The 14,172-nt window shown below is 48.3% G+C and overlaps 1 protein-coding gene across 3 annotated transcripts; it reads right to left on the bottom strand.

The window, feature by feature from the left end:
- Positions 1 to 331: 331 nt before the first annotated feature.
- On the bottom strand, positions 332 to 11,518 carry PEX5 (peroxisomal biogenesis factor 5). 3 transcript variants are annotated; one of them, XM_082279052.1, is made up of 16 exons: positions 11,495 to 11,518; positions 11,019 to 11,222; positions 10,546 to 10,581; positions 10,221 to 10,353; positions 9,394 to 9,528; positions 8,264 to 8,369; positions 7,004 to 7,094; positions 6,521 to 6,637; positions 6,063 to 6,155; positions 5,767 to 5,886; positions 5,042 to 5,185; positions 2,880 to 2,950; positions 2,495 to 2,710; positions 2,191 to 2,356; positions 1,837 to 1,994; positions 332 to 1,475 (listed from the first exon to the last, which is right to left on the bottom strand). In XM_082279052.1, the coding sequence occupies exons 2-16, from the start codon at positions 11,166 to 11,168 to the stop codon at positions 1,274 to 1,276; spliced, it is 1,938 nt and encodes a 645-aa protein (XP_082135178.1). In that variant the 5' UTR covers positions 11,169 to 11,222; positions 11,495 to 11,518; the 3' UTR covers positions 332 to 1,273. The 3 variants fall into 3 exon arrangements, with proteins under 3 accessions (XP_082135178.1, XP_082135179.1, XP_082135180.1); XM_082279053.1 differs by lacking the exon at positions 11,495 to 11,518 and having other exon boundaries at positions 332 to 1,127; positions 1,227 to 1,475; positions 11,019 to 11,303; XM_082279054.1 differs by lacking the exons at positions 6,521 to 6,637; positions 11,495 to 11,518 and having other exon boundaries at positions 11,019 to 11,303.
- Positions 11,519 to 14,172: the final 2,654 nt, after the last annotated feature.

Genomic DNA, 14,172 nt, shown 5'->3' with positions numbered 1-14,172 from the left:
GTATGAAGAAACAGGTGCTGATGGAAGAGGAAGGGGCAGCACTTCCGGCTTAAGCCCCCAGCCTTGGCTACTGCAGCAGTCAGATTCCTTACAGAGGTGATAAAATGTAACACAACTTCCCTCAGAAGATGAAAAAAAGTGCATCACTGACCTCTAAACCTAAGCAAAGAAAAAGAGAGCTTTTGGCACAGGGAAGCTCTTCTGCTGGCTCACTGAACTGAAGCCTAGGGCTACAGCAAAATGAGGCCCTTTAAGCTTCACCTGGCATGCGAGCTGCCAATAAAGCAAAACCCGGGTCAAAACGGGAGACAGAAACAGAGAGAGACTCTAATCTATCTTTTGAAAAGCAGTGGGCTTGTACCTTTATTATACAAAATACTTTACAATTAAAAAACAATTTTCCCCAATAGAATCATATACAGATATTTATAATTAACAAGATTCAGTTACACACAAGATGGGGGCTTTTGCACAAAGGAAAACAATGACAGATGAGCAAGAGAAAATTAAGACTTGACCCCTTCCCCCACCGTATTTTGGGAGAGGTTACATTTTAGACTTTTATTCCCATCACTTTCTCTCAAGCCAGAACTCTGGGATCTCCCCTTACCCTGACAGGGTAAGGGCCTCCCCCATGTCCCCAGCATCAGTACAATACTCTTGTCTTAAAAGGTTCATGAAGAGACACTGAGAAAGTAGCATCTGGCTGTACCATGAAGTTACCAGTGGCCAGAAAAGGGGACTACTGCCCCAGTTTTCCCTAGCAACCCACATATACACACATGCAAGCACATACATGGGGAAGCATGCTCAAACCCCAGAATTTTTCACCCTTTTGGGTGAAACAGCAATCCCACCCTCCAAAGCAGCCTGAACTCAAGACACACCCTTGCAGGCAGTCTCTGCAGAATGGCTCTCACAGCCAAGGTCTCACAGCCAAGCTGGGCACTACTGCAAATGCAGCCTGGCAAGAGGGCGGGATGCTGCTGCCTTCCTCACTTTGATCATCTGTGAACCAGCAGTGTCAGTCGTCATGGAGGTCATGGAGGTGATAATGTGAACCGCTCAGAAATGCTCAGGCCACAACAGACAGGTGGGGGAAGTTGGGCACTTCACCAGGGGGGGTACTTGAAAAAAAAAAAAACAGTTGTCAATGATCTGCCCTACCAGGGCAAAGATGTGTGTGAACCCTTGTGAACATTTTCTCCCTAAGAAAGGTCACTCACTGCTGGGCTAGGCAACTGCTGCACTCGCAGGGGAGCCTATCCCAGAGTCACTGCTGGAGGCCAAATGCCTGAAGCAGTGTGGGCAGGTCACGGGCATCAGCTGCCCCATACAGGTCACTCTGGCCCAGCATGGAGAGGGCCATGCGCAGGGTGCTCCAGATGTTGTCAGACATAGCTCCTTGTTGCCCCCGCGGACCTCGGCTCTTCTGCTGCATGTGCAAAGCCTCTAAGAAGTGCTCCACAGCCTCGCTGTCAACAGAACACACACATGCTTAGTGGAGAAGATGGTACATCTCATACTCTCTTCCCCCTTTGCTTCTAAACTATTTCTCCTCCAGAACAGTTTCCTCCTCTTCACCAGATCCTACCCTGCTCCAGAACCAGAGGTCCCCCTTTTCCCTCTAAAAGAATCCCGAGTCCAGATGGCCTCTACTCCACCTGTAACTGCATGACACTTGGATCTCTGGGCAGAGTCCACACACTCACTCTGCTCTCCTGCGCCAAGAGAAGGCTGCAGGCAGTGTGGCCCCACCTTCGTAACCTACGGCCATCTGTCTCCCACAAGCACACAAACTCGTGGGCCACAGCAGAGCTGCCATCCTGTGCTCACCGGTGGGCACCTAAGTTGATGCAGCTGATGCCCAGGTTGTAGCGAGAGCGGATATATCCCGGCTGGAGCTCCAGTGCCCGACGGTACGCGGCCACAGCTTCTTCACTCCGATTGCCGTTGGCCAGGGTGGCACCGAGCTTGTTCCACAGAAGGTGGTCCTGGAGGAAGGGGCACAGAGAAAGGGCTGAGATGAATTAGATCTCTTTAAGCTCCAAGTCAACGCTTCCTTCCACGTGTTTGTGTTATTCTTCCACTCCAAATATGCACCTCTCGTACACGCAGCACCTCCACCCAAACCTTCACCCATAAATCTCCAAGTACCTCCAGCACCCCCCAAGTCTGCCCCTTTCTTACATTGGGGCGCACACTGAGAGCAGCACTGAAGCAATCCACAGCCTTCTCATACTCGCCACTGAGGTTGAAAAGAACACCCAGGCCACACTGGACATCAGGATCCACAGCTGAGGGGTTGCTGCGCACAGCTGCTAAGAACAGCTCCTTCACCTCCATGAACAGTGAGCTGGAAAAGCACAGAACAGGATATTGGTGTACTGTGGAGAGAGCTGGCCTTGGGTTGCTCACTCTGCTCCTGCCTGGACCAGTCTGAGCCTCCAAGAAGCCTTTCAGACAAAGGCTGAAATTTGTAACCATAACTCACTCAGACAGCAGGGAACTTAGGACATGCTTGGAAGGCCCCAGGTTTGTCCCCGAGACGCTCTCCTCTGGTTCCTTGTCCAGCAGGTGGGCATAGTCCGGTTTATGGCGCAGCCAGTCCCGCAGGGTCTCACACGCCTGCTTCTGCAGGGACTCGTTGGTGAAGCTGACTGCTAAAGCCATAAGTGCTGTGAGGTTCCCAGGCTGCAGCTCCAGGCACCTGCAGGGCGAAGAATGAGAAGTGACTGCGGTATTAAATCAGTGTAGGAGACACGCAGAGAGAGGAGGTGACACAATCGAGACAGAGCACCCTGTGACAGCCGTATGGTCCTTGTGGCACCATGCACTCCACAAGGAGCCACACTCAGCAGCTCTGCAGCAACACTCACCGTCTGAGGGCACTGATCGCCAAAAGCTCCTGTTCGTTCTCTGCTTGGGTGGTTCCCAGATATTGCCAGGCCTGGGGAAGACATAGATGTACAAAGTCAGACTTACAGAGGAAAAAATCAGCCAATAAGTCACAAACACAGCGATTAAATCCAGTATATTATCCCACACAGTTTTAGAGTGAGATCAAATAGACCAAAGTATACACATTAGCCACAGGTGTAAGTTCCTCTCAAAAGATACACAGATGTCATGGCACATAGGTCCTCAAAGACAATAAAATTGGCATTGGTATAGTGAACAAAAGTGAATGTCTACCTGGAAATCTATCATAAAGCAACTGCTGGTAGTTTTACATTTTTAAATCACAGACTCTCCACTTTTTAACTTCTAACTGTGGTCAAACTGCAGAGGAAGGAGGAAAATGCAGATCTCCTATTTCCCAAGAACAAAATGGCATAGCAGCAGTGCTAATAATGAGACCCCCGAGGCAGGCAGCTGTATGTACTTGTGCAGTGGTCCACTAGCAAGTAGTAACCTTGCAGAGTTGACTGTCAGACCTGAAAGTAGAAGCACTGTTACTTTACTGAATTTCCAATCATCATGACACCAGTACATGAAAATGACTTCCACCTCCAAGAAGCTGATAAAAGGAATATTTAACTAGGCACTAAATCCAAAGTATCTGTTCACTTTATGTTGTTAACCACACCCCTGGGTCCAAAATAGGCTAGATAGGTGGTGGGACTGTCAGTACGATGGACCTGCTTTGTGAATATAAGTCAGAAAATGAGGTATACACTGCCTCAAGAAAGGAAATTGTTTCACTAGCAAAGACACAGAAACCCTGCACAAGCCACCACAAGCAGAAGGCAATCTACTCTCTTGAATCTCTCATGCCTCACCATACATAGCTAGCTACAATTCAAGCAGAGCTGAGCAGTGGTAACTGCAGTGTTCTGCCAGCAGCAGACCTGATGAGATTCAAGGTAAAGTTGTGACTTGGACCAAAGCAAACATGACATTTCCTTCAGAGCAATTGTTCACGTCTATTTGATCACTGTACCATTTGTGAAGTCTTGACTTCTCCTGTACTTTTTGTAGTCACAGTAGAAGAATTCAGAATGTTTCCAATACAGCTAGCCAGAACTGGCCCAAGATTCTTCCCCTAAGGTTTCAACTACCTCTCCATCATGCTCAGCCTGCAGCCCACACTGCCTATGAGAAGAAAGCGACAGTGCTAAGAGACTAACCCCACCTTTTGACCACTTTAAAGCTAAAGCAGATCTTCAAACCTTCTGCTTACTTTTCACCTATTACCAGTACCCTAGAAAGTTAGATGCCTATTCCCAGAAGCCAAGAACCTCGTTCCAAAATGCCACTCTCATTTAAGTCTAAGGGTAATCAAATTATGTATGTCCAGTCATATATAATTAGCAGGGCTTGAACAAGACACACTGAAAATTCAGCAGCCCTGTATCCCTGAGGCAGGCACTCCAGAAACAGACAACATGCATGTATTTATGTTCTTGCTGAGAATATCCACGTCCTCTACCCCTGGAAAAAGGCACATGGACTATTCCATTTCCCAATTCATCCTGCAGAAAATGAAGTGATTTATGGAAAAAAGTATTCACTTAGCAAGGAGCTGGAACTCTGTCTTCAGTGTAAAAATCCTTCTTTGGCTCACAACGTCAATTAAGGCTGTGAAAACACCCAAGCCACCTCTCTCAACCCTTTTGGGTCACATCTTCATCTAACACCTAGATGAAAGACTTAGTCAGAACCGCAGTCTAATGAGCTTCTCAGAATTAGAATTTAATAGATACGGAAAGCAGTGACCTGCCATAAGCTTACAATGCCAATAAAGACTTTCACAGAAGCCACTTGAGAGATGAGAACTCCTTGTCTTGGCTCCATGCACAGTCTCGTGTGCTCCAAAGATTTTACACGGCTCTGGGCCATGTGACTTTGTGCTTCCTGTAACAGATCTTAAGTCAGAAACCTTGCTCAGAGGCTCCCTGAGGATTCACACACATCAGCTAGAAACTCAGAGCCGCAAAAAAATGAGGCATTTTCATATACCCTGCACAGGTCCTAACACTGAAGTGAGATTTCTACACCCACCCTGACAGCTCAGCCCGTTATCTCTGCTGCCACTCACCTCCATATGATCTGGCTTCTGTTGCACTGCAGCCTCAAAGAGCAGGACAGCATTGGGGAGGTCCCCTTCCTCCAAGCGCTTCCGCCCCTCTTCAAATGCATCCGGGTGATCCCTCATGGGATTATCTTCCTCAAACTGGTAACCCTAGCAGGGCAGACACACAGGGGCTAAAGCTAGGAGACAGGCTTAGGGAGAAGTGCACTCTCTACAGCACAGCAGTCTAGTCTTGCTGCATCAGGAACACTCCAGCTGCAGACTAGCCAGCACCTAGTCCTCATTGCTATAAGGCAGCAGATCAGAGAACAGTGGTGGTTCTTCCTGCTTGCTCTGTGCTGGAGAAATCCCCCAAACCAGACCTGGAATAAGTTGCTAGAGAGACAAAACATTTAGTGTGGATCTTATTAGCTTGGAGGGGCATGGGGGAGGGGGGCAGGGATGGGGCCAGGGGACACAACACTTCAACTCATTGTGAGGAACCCCTGTATTCACTGGTATTTGGTGCTGGACAAGAACCAGACAGCATTTGCAGACAAGCCCAAGTGAAAACAGTATTTAACCCCTAGCTGATCTGGGACGAGAGTGCAAGTGACAGCAAAACATCAGTGTGAGAAGGAACCCCAGCAGCATTTAGGGTCCGTGGAACTCACAGCGAGGCAAACACACTGCCAGTCTCCCCAAGGCAGCCCATCACAGTGCTAGGGCTGAGAGACCCTGTTCTCCCCTACCTTGTCATATGATGAGGAGTTGAGGTCTTCATATTCAGAGAGCCAAGGGTGAGCCTCTGCATCTCTCTTGGCCATCTCCTCACATTCTGCCTGGAGTTTGTCCCAGAACTCCACATCTGACTGAAGGGAGAACAAAGTGTGACTGGAATACCTCAGCCATAAACTCAGGTCTATAGACATGCCAGAGAACTCCCTCTTGAATGTTTCCAGCCCTCCTCAGAGCATGCAAAGGAGAGAGATAACCCTACCACGGGCTCTCAATTGGCACCCCAGCCCTCCTTCTCAGCCAGCTTTACCTCCACAGCAGCCTTTGCCTGCTCAAATTCCGTATCAAGAGTTGACATGTTCCCAGATCGCGCAAATTGATCCACCCAGGCATCGGATGCCCCCTGGGAGTTTGGAAACAGAAACACACCTTTCTTTTTAGAATTTGGCAACCTCAGGGCACATCCCAAAACAGCAGGAGGGTGTGTGACAACCCTTCCTCCCCATCAGTAAGAACTGATGGCCTATGAAGTGGAAACGAATTCATCTCAATCTCCTCTTCCTCCCAGATGCTGTGGGAGATGAGAAAATTCCAACTGTCCAAATACATTCCCAGCTTCTGGCTAGACTCTACTAAGAGCCCAACAGCCCCTCCCTTGTCTCCCTCAGCACTGCTGAGAGCTGGACTTGCCATTTTCCTTTGCTCCCAGACTGTGCACTGTGGCAAAATGCTTTCTTCCTTCAGAGCATACAGGCCTGGGGCTCCTACCTGCTGCTGTATAAACTCAGCTGCCCATTGCTCTGCCTGATCTTGGTCTCTGTGGGTCACCTGATTAGCTTCGATCGATACCCTCCCATCTCCGATCTGGCGGACAAACTTTAGGAACTGCAGCAGAGAAATGAAACAAGGGTGGAGCTGGGCAGGTGCTGTGCCCACAAGCCCTCTGCCCATGCCCCCCTCCTTCACTAAGAGGGCTTCTCTCTGCAGAGCGAGCACAAAAGGCCCGGAAAGGTGGGAAGGACTGGACTTCACAAGAGTGGAGATGGATAATATCTAAAGTGTATTGTAGGGTTCAACTCCCAGGAATCAGGGAAGAAATGGAAACATGGGACAACAGGAGGCTTTATTCCTTTACTGTCTTCACCCTTCCCAATTCCCCACACCCCTTATTCACAGTAATATAATTATTACTAATTACATAATTACTAATTCACAGTAATAATTAATCTCAGCCCCAGTCAGATTTCTCACCTCAGTGTTCTTGAGTTTCGGATCATCCACTTTAGAGAGGAAATCAGTAACAGTTTTCTTAAGATCATCCTCAGGTTGGTATTCCTCATACCTGTGTTCCAAGGCAGTAAAAAGGGAAAGAGATAGTCTGATACCAGGCAACAGCAAACTCTTTCACTAACAACAGTCTACACAATGGGCCAGACGAGTACTGAGGGACACAACCCCTCCTCAAAGATTCTGGACTTCTCCTAAGTGATTCAGTAGCATTATCCATCTGCAAAAATTCAAAATTACTACTAAGTTAACTGTGCAAGTGACTGACCCAAACAGCAGCAGAATTAAACAATTACAGAGTCAGCACAGTTCTGCAGAGCAGTCTGGATTCCTTGCCAAGCTCACATGCCATCAGACACTGCAAGTTTTAGCACTACCAGAAACAAGGTCACATATCCAGGAACAAAGAAAGTAGGTCATGCCCACTGAAGAGGAAAACAGTGTCTTGGAAAAGCATCAGCTCTGCAGAGCATTGAGGGCTTACAGCAAAGACACAACTCAATATAATTTGTCTGGCTTACAGCAGGATAGGACCAGTTCTAGGTGTTACCACTACATTCAGCCTTGGGAAAGTCTTTGGAACTGATGGCAATAACTCAGGAATGTCCAATATTTGCAGAAAGCTATCAGAGAAGGCAAGAGACAGGAGGCTCCAACCCAAATACACAATTTTTTTTAAGGAAAGATCTAATTATTCTTGTGTGTTTTGTTTCTTTAATCAAAAAACTTGACTGTACTCAACATACACCTACAGAGAGATGATCCATCTTTAATCTACCACAAAAAAACACATTAAAATAGTATGTAGAAGGCTGAGCCTAGAAATATGTCAAGGAAAGGCTGGAAGTAGTTTGTCAGATAGGAAGAATTACATTATGAAAGTTTACAATCAGTAGAGTCCAGTAAAAAGCATCTGTTGCAGAAAGAAAGTTTCTGAACTCACTCCTGAAGTTACTTTAAGGAGCTTTGCATTAGGCATGAGATTAAGTTAGCCTACATGATCGAAGTATCTTCCTGGAATGAGAGAACAGAAAAGCTACACTCTTAAAAACTTCAGTTTGCAAGCATTGTTTCCTCCTCTCTCTGAAACCAAAGGCCTGAAAACACCAGTCTAGGTTAAATGACTCAAAAGCATTCAGGCCACAGCAGATTTCTATCACCTCTCCAAACTTCACCCACCCAAGTGCCTAGCAGCAACAGCTGGTCTTGAGAAGTCAGACTCACCATTTATCTGCCAAAGACTGATCTTCTGATTCCCCAAGCCACAGCTTCTCCTCTGACTGCTCTAGGTACTCTTCTGCCCACTTGGCAGGAGACACAGACAATGGATCTGCATGGGAAGAATGGGGAGAGAAGTAAGACAGGCAGACCACCACACCTTTGTTTATGCTTGCTTCTTCTACCTTTGTTTATTCTGATCTAAAAATCAAGCCTTAGGTTCAGACAGTGAATTAATACAAATGCCACTGTGTTGACAATAAACTTATGGTTTTCTACTTTAATATCACAACTTATTCATCTGCTCCCTGTGGGACACTATGTAGGTCAAGAAAATTAGCAATGCATTACAAGTCTCCGTCAAAAGCACAGCCTACAAAGCATTAGGTTTTCATGAGAACTTTCTCACAGACCTTTGTAGATTCTAATTGATAGCCCCAGAGCTATAAAGAGTGAAGGTCAAAGAGTGGGAGTACCCAGCCTTCTACACTGGCCACTCCTGGAGAAGAGAACAGCATCTACTTAAATCTTGTCCATAATTTCCAGATTAGGGCATGGATGGCAACAGGACCCTATTCCAGACCCAGTTCTATACACAGTGCAGGATGGTTTTTCAAATAAAGCTTAACCTTTGGGCCAGAAACACTCACTTTGCACATTTCCAGGCTGTAACATCCCTCTACCTCCATGCAACTGACACAAAATATTTGGCCAAAACCCACTAAAGAGTATTTACCTTTGTACCAAAGGCAAATTTAGCCTTACAAGAGGGAATTAGAAAACATGTAAACAAGAAGCAGCACCAGGCCATCTCCGACTTGCATCAGTTGAATCATAACTTTCATAAGAGCAGTTTAAATACCATGCTTCTCCTAAATAGTCTAAGTAACCAAAGCTAAAACCAGAAGACCCTTACACCTAAATAAAAGCTTCCATGCCACATTGTTCATAATTTGACTTAACCATGACACCATCACAAAGCAGCTTTCCCACCCTCCACCCCAGTAAAGCTGCTACAGGAAACACTGACTGCTGGGCCCAAAGCAATACTCCAATTTCACATTCAGTAGCTCTTCACTGTACACAGGCATGTGACTGGACATATCTTGACAGTAATTCCGAAAAGGACACATCACCTGTCACTTCAGCAATGAACTCCTGTGACCAGTCAGCCTCATTGTAATCTGAAGAGACATCACCAGCATTATCTGCTGCAGCCAAGAATTCCTGGGTCCAGTTTTCAGACAGTGCCAAGGCTGCCACACCTGGAGCTACACGAAGAAAAAAAAACAGAAGTGAGGATTGGAGCACTCAAAGGCACCATTTATGTGCTCCAGGCCAGCCCTAATCACCACTGATCCTCCTCTTTGTTGTAATAAAATCACAGAAATATTTCACTTGGAAGGAGTCTCTGGAGGTTGCTAGAGTTCTCACAGCAGATTAACGTGAAAGCTAGAGATGAAGTTGCTCGGGGCATTCATCAGGTAACTTCTGAATTTGTCCATGGCTGGCAATTCCCCAGCCTCCCTAGGCACCTGTTCCAGTACTGAACTACCTCCTCCATGGGAGGAAATGTTTCCACATACCTAGTCAGTTCCCCTTTCCACAAAACGTGTCCATTACGCCTTGTCCTTCTCCTGACTGTTGCTGTGTAGATCCTGACCACGGCAGCTGAAGACAGCAGCGAGACACTCCACCCCTGCCCCTCAGACTCCTCTTCCCCAGGTTAAAATGTCCAGTTCCCTCAGCCTTAATTCTTACAATATGTATTCCTGTCCCTGACTATTTTACTGATCTCCGATGAACTTGTTCCAGTAGATCAGTGTACTGGGAAGCCTAAATCCAGAAACAATACCCCAGATACAATCTCAGAAGGGCTCAATAGATAGGAACCACCCTGCTAGGAGCTCAACCACAACATCAAGATCTTTTCCAGCTCTCCACCTACTTCAGCTCCCCTCACCTCGCTGAGGGGCCTGTCGGAAGCTTGACTGTTCAATCTCTTGCATCTCAGCCAACAGGTCATCCATCTTAAAGGTCTGGGGTGCACGGGACAGCAAAGGGGCATTCTGCGTTTGCAGAAACTCTCCAACCAGCTGCCAAAGACAGAGATGGATTACAAACACTGCACAGAAGATGAACAGGCAGAGCCATGGAGCGTGAGAGAAGGGCACGTCTAAAGGAAATATTAGCATCAGGTAAGGGGTAAAATAACAAACTGTGTTGACAAGAAAAGCTTTAAGAAGATTAATCAAAAGCTATAAGGCGATGAACCAATCTGTTCTTACCTCATCTTCAGTGGCTACTCCCAGTGGTTTGGATACCTGCAGGGAATAGTGGGCAATTGCGTCAACATTTTTGATCCCATACCCCTCTCCACACACACAGAGCATGACCCAATTAGATTATATCTTCCTCTTCCTTGAGCTTAGGCTGTCAACATTTTCTTGCATTAGCTGCCTGCTAAAGGAGCAGGAACACTTTGAGGGATCCTGTCCAGCCCCGTCCCACTACTGTCTGGCTTAGGGCCTGTGACAGCAAGGCACACAGCTCCCCACAGCCACCAACACCCGCTGCATGCCTACAAACATGCCCTCACCCCACAGCCCTGCTTCGGGTGACCCCTGGGCCTTTTTCCGCAAAAAAAAACCACAACACGACACCAACTGCACCGACAGTCCCCCTCCCTGCTCACCCCCAGCCCGAGCTGACCGACCCAGCACCCGGCAGGACCCAGCCCAGCAAGGGGAGCAACACTCACGGCTGCGGCTTCGGGCGCCCCGGGGGGCCAGGCCAGCGGGCCCTGCAGTCCTTCCTGCCGCAGGGCTTTGTCCTGGGTGAAGTGCCCCGCCAGCTTCATCAGGGGGTTGGAGCCCCCGCACTCCGGCTCCACCAGCTCCCTCATGGCCATGGCGCCGGGCAGGGAGGGAGAGAGGGTCGGCGCCGAACCCCGCCGCGCCTGCACCTGGCGCCGGGGCGGCACAGGCAGCGGGTGAGCGCCGGGCGGAGCGACCGCCTGACCCCGACCCGGCTGCCACCCGCCAGCGCCGCCTCCCCCGCGGGCCCGGCCCGGGAGAGGACTGACACCCGCCCGCCGGGACAGCAAGGCCCCGACCCCGAGCCCCGCGCCCCGAGCCCCAGCCCGGCCGTCCCCAGGCCCGCTCTGCCCGGCGCCGCCCGCCCCGCGCCCGCAGCCGGGCCCGCAGGGGCCGCGGGGCTCCCCCGCCCGCTCCGTACCTGGGGCCGCCGGGGCGCGCTCGGCTCGCGCGGCGGGGCGGGGCGGGGCCAGCCTTAAAGGGACAGGCGCCGGAGCGCCTTAAAGGGGCAGAGTGCCAGCGCCGCCGCGCCGCCGCCGGGATCCGTCCCCGGGACGCGTCCGCCCGGGGGCTATACGGCCGCCGGCCTCGCCTCGCACTGCTCCCGCAGCTCCGGAGCCGGCTCCCGAGGGATGTGCCCCTCTGCTGGCCGTGAAACAGTGTGTAGATATATATGGTGCGTACTATACGCATCTCTTTGTATTCGCGAATATACATAAATATATACATACATATATATATATATATATTCCACGAGATGTGTATGGCATGTAGGTATGAGATATGTATGTATGTGTATCTACGAGATACGTATATGGTATGTACCACATACATCTCGTTGTATTTGTGAGTATACATAAATATATATATTCATCTATATATTCAACGAGATGTATGTGGTATATACACGTATATATGTGTAGATGAGCATATACTGTATTAGCACACGTTTGTCCAGCTGATGGACTGATATTTTACTGTCTGCTCTGGGATCACTAAAATGTTGCAGCTGGCAGCCACAGGTTGAAAGTGCGCGCATTTAGCTGAAAAGAATGTGATAGCTTCAGATAAGCCATAGAAATGTCAACTCCTTCTCAGCCTTGATCCTTCCACATCCATGGTTCCAAAGGACAAACCACCTGGAAAATCAGAGCTCATTTGTGTATAGCCTCTGAAAGAATAGGAAAGGCACAAAGAGGGGGTTGCATGATGTGTTCTGCCTCCCGTGACATTAGAGTGCTAGAAATAAATTGTTTTCAGAATCAAATCCCATCTTCTCCTTTTCAAAGGAATATGCTTCTCTGCAGAGTCCTCTCCAGATTTGTCATGTTCACTTCATCTGTCCAAAATGTGACATCTGGTGCGGTTTTAGACACAATTCTTTGACAGTAGATCTTCCTGCCTGCTCTCCTTACAGCTTTGAAATGCATATGACATCTACAGCCAGTTCTGTGCTAGCAAGTAGTATGTATTGCTCAACAGGAGTTTCTTTCAAGTTATAAGAATGGGGGCTGGAAATACAACATCCACACCAAACATGTTTGGGGAGCTTTACTTTGGATTGGGTCTTCCTTGGTGCCGTGGACTGCACACCAATTAGTGGTTGACATGCATGAGGTGTGCCCTGTGTGCAGCTTAGCACCACCAAAAAGGAATCCCGTTTGCACACCAACTCTGTCCTGCAGGACAAACCCAAGCCCAGCAAGCAGGGATTACTGGAAGATTCATTGTGAAAGCACACTTCTGGCATCCTGGAAGGCTAAAACAAGACTCACCTGCTATTACCAAATGCCTGTCCTACGTAGGCTCAGTGTGATCAAGGGTTAGCAGGAGCACTTGAAGAGAGAGGGATGGAGAAGGCTGTGGGGCAGAATCCCAAATTACTTTCAAGAAGAAGACATGGGCAATGCTGCTCCTAAGTAAAACCAATAGACCCCACAAAGACAGGGAGAAGGGGAGTGTAGGCATTGACATAAGGCATGGACAGAAATCCAAAAGCCATCACAGACTGAGCAGTGATGAAGACATGAAGAAGTTTTGATTTATAAACATTTGCAACAAGGTTTTGGGGTAATCAGCCTATACCAGCTTGGCTTTCTGGTTCAGGACAGGGATAGGGAAACACTGCTCTGTACAAAGAGCCCCCACAGCCTGCCAAGGCTGAGCAGCAAGAGCAGCCCCATAGGGAATGTGCCCAGGGTCATCGCTGATGCCTGCAGGGACAAGAAACACTACAGTAAAATGTATCCTCTCTTGTCTTCCCCTCTTTCTCTTTTCCTGGAGAGACAGTTAATTTTCCCTGTTCCTGAGCTGCCTGCAGGCTCACCAAGATTCTTGCAAACAGCATTCATCATTGAACCAGTTCCAACATTGAGCAATCATTTGATCTGCTGAAAATGTGGTGGTATCATTTGCACCAGGCTGGAGACAGCCTGTAGGAGGCCTTCAGAAAGCATCTTCTTTAACAAAGTCATAGTTTGCCATTGCTTAAGAGTGAGGCATGGGTGCCCCTTCCACCTGCAGATACAGAAAGACCTCACAGAGCAAGATTTTTGAGGTCTTAGACCCAGCGCAAAGGAGATGGAAGGAAAAGCTGGCCCTTTATCCCTGAGTCCCAAAAGACTGTGATGCAACTGGAAGGACCAGAAGTGGCAGTGGTGGAAGAGCATCCAAGACAACAACAGCTATAGATGTTGGTGGATAAATATCCTGCTGAAGCCACAACTCTTCCTGTTTGCAGGCAGAAAGAAAAGGGTCTGATCTAAAGTCAACAGGAAAAGAAGGAGAGTCAATGGACCCCTGCAAGTGAAGTGTAAATAATTTGGCAACAAGAACTAAAATATTAGAAGCCCCCAATAACTCTTGGAGAGATGAGAAGCAAACAATACAGCTCCTGAAAAGGCTCGTCCAGGCTCTGCATCCTTCAGCTGTTCTGAATACCAGTAGTCTGCTGGAGGCTGTGGACCTGATGGGGACAAGTAAGAAAATGGAGATCTCTGTCTAACTATTCCCCATCATAACTTTGGGAAATTCATTATTTCTTTCCAAGTGCAGAACTTAACACATGCTTTTATTAAATGGTGTTCTACACTTTCAGGC

The sequence above is a fragment of the Coloeus monedula genome, assembly GCF_965178545.1.
Source record: "Coloeus monedula genome assembly, chromosome: 3".
NCBI classification, from domain to species: Eukaryota; Metazoa; Chordata; class Aves; order Passeriformes; family Corvidae; genus Coloeus; species Coloeus monedula.
This window is presented reverse-complemented; position numbering and strand designations above follow the sequence as displayed.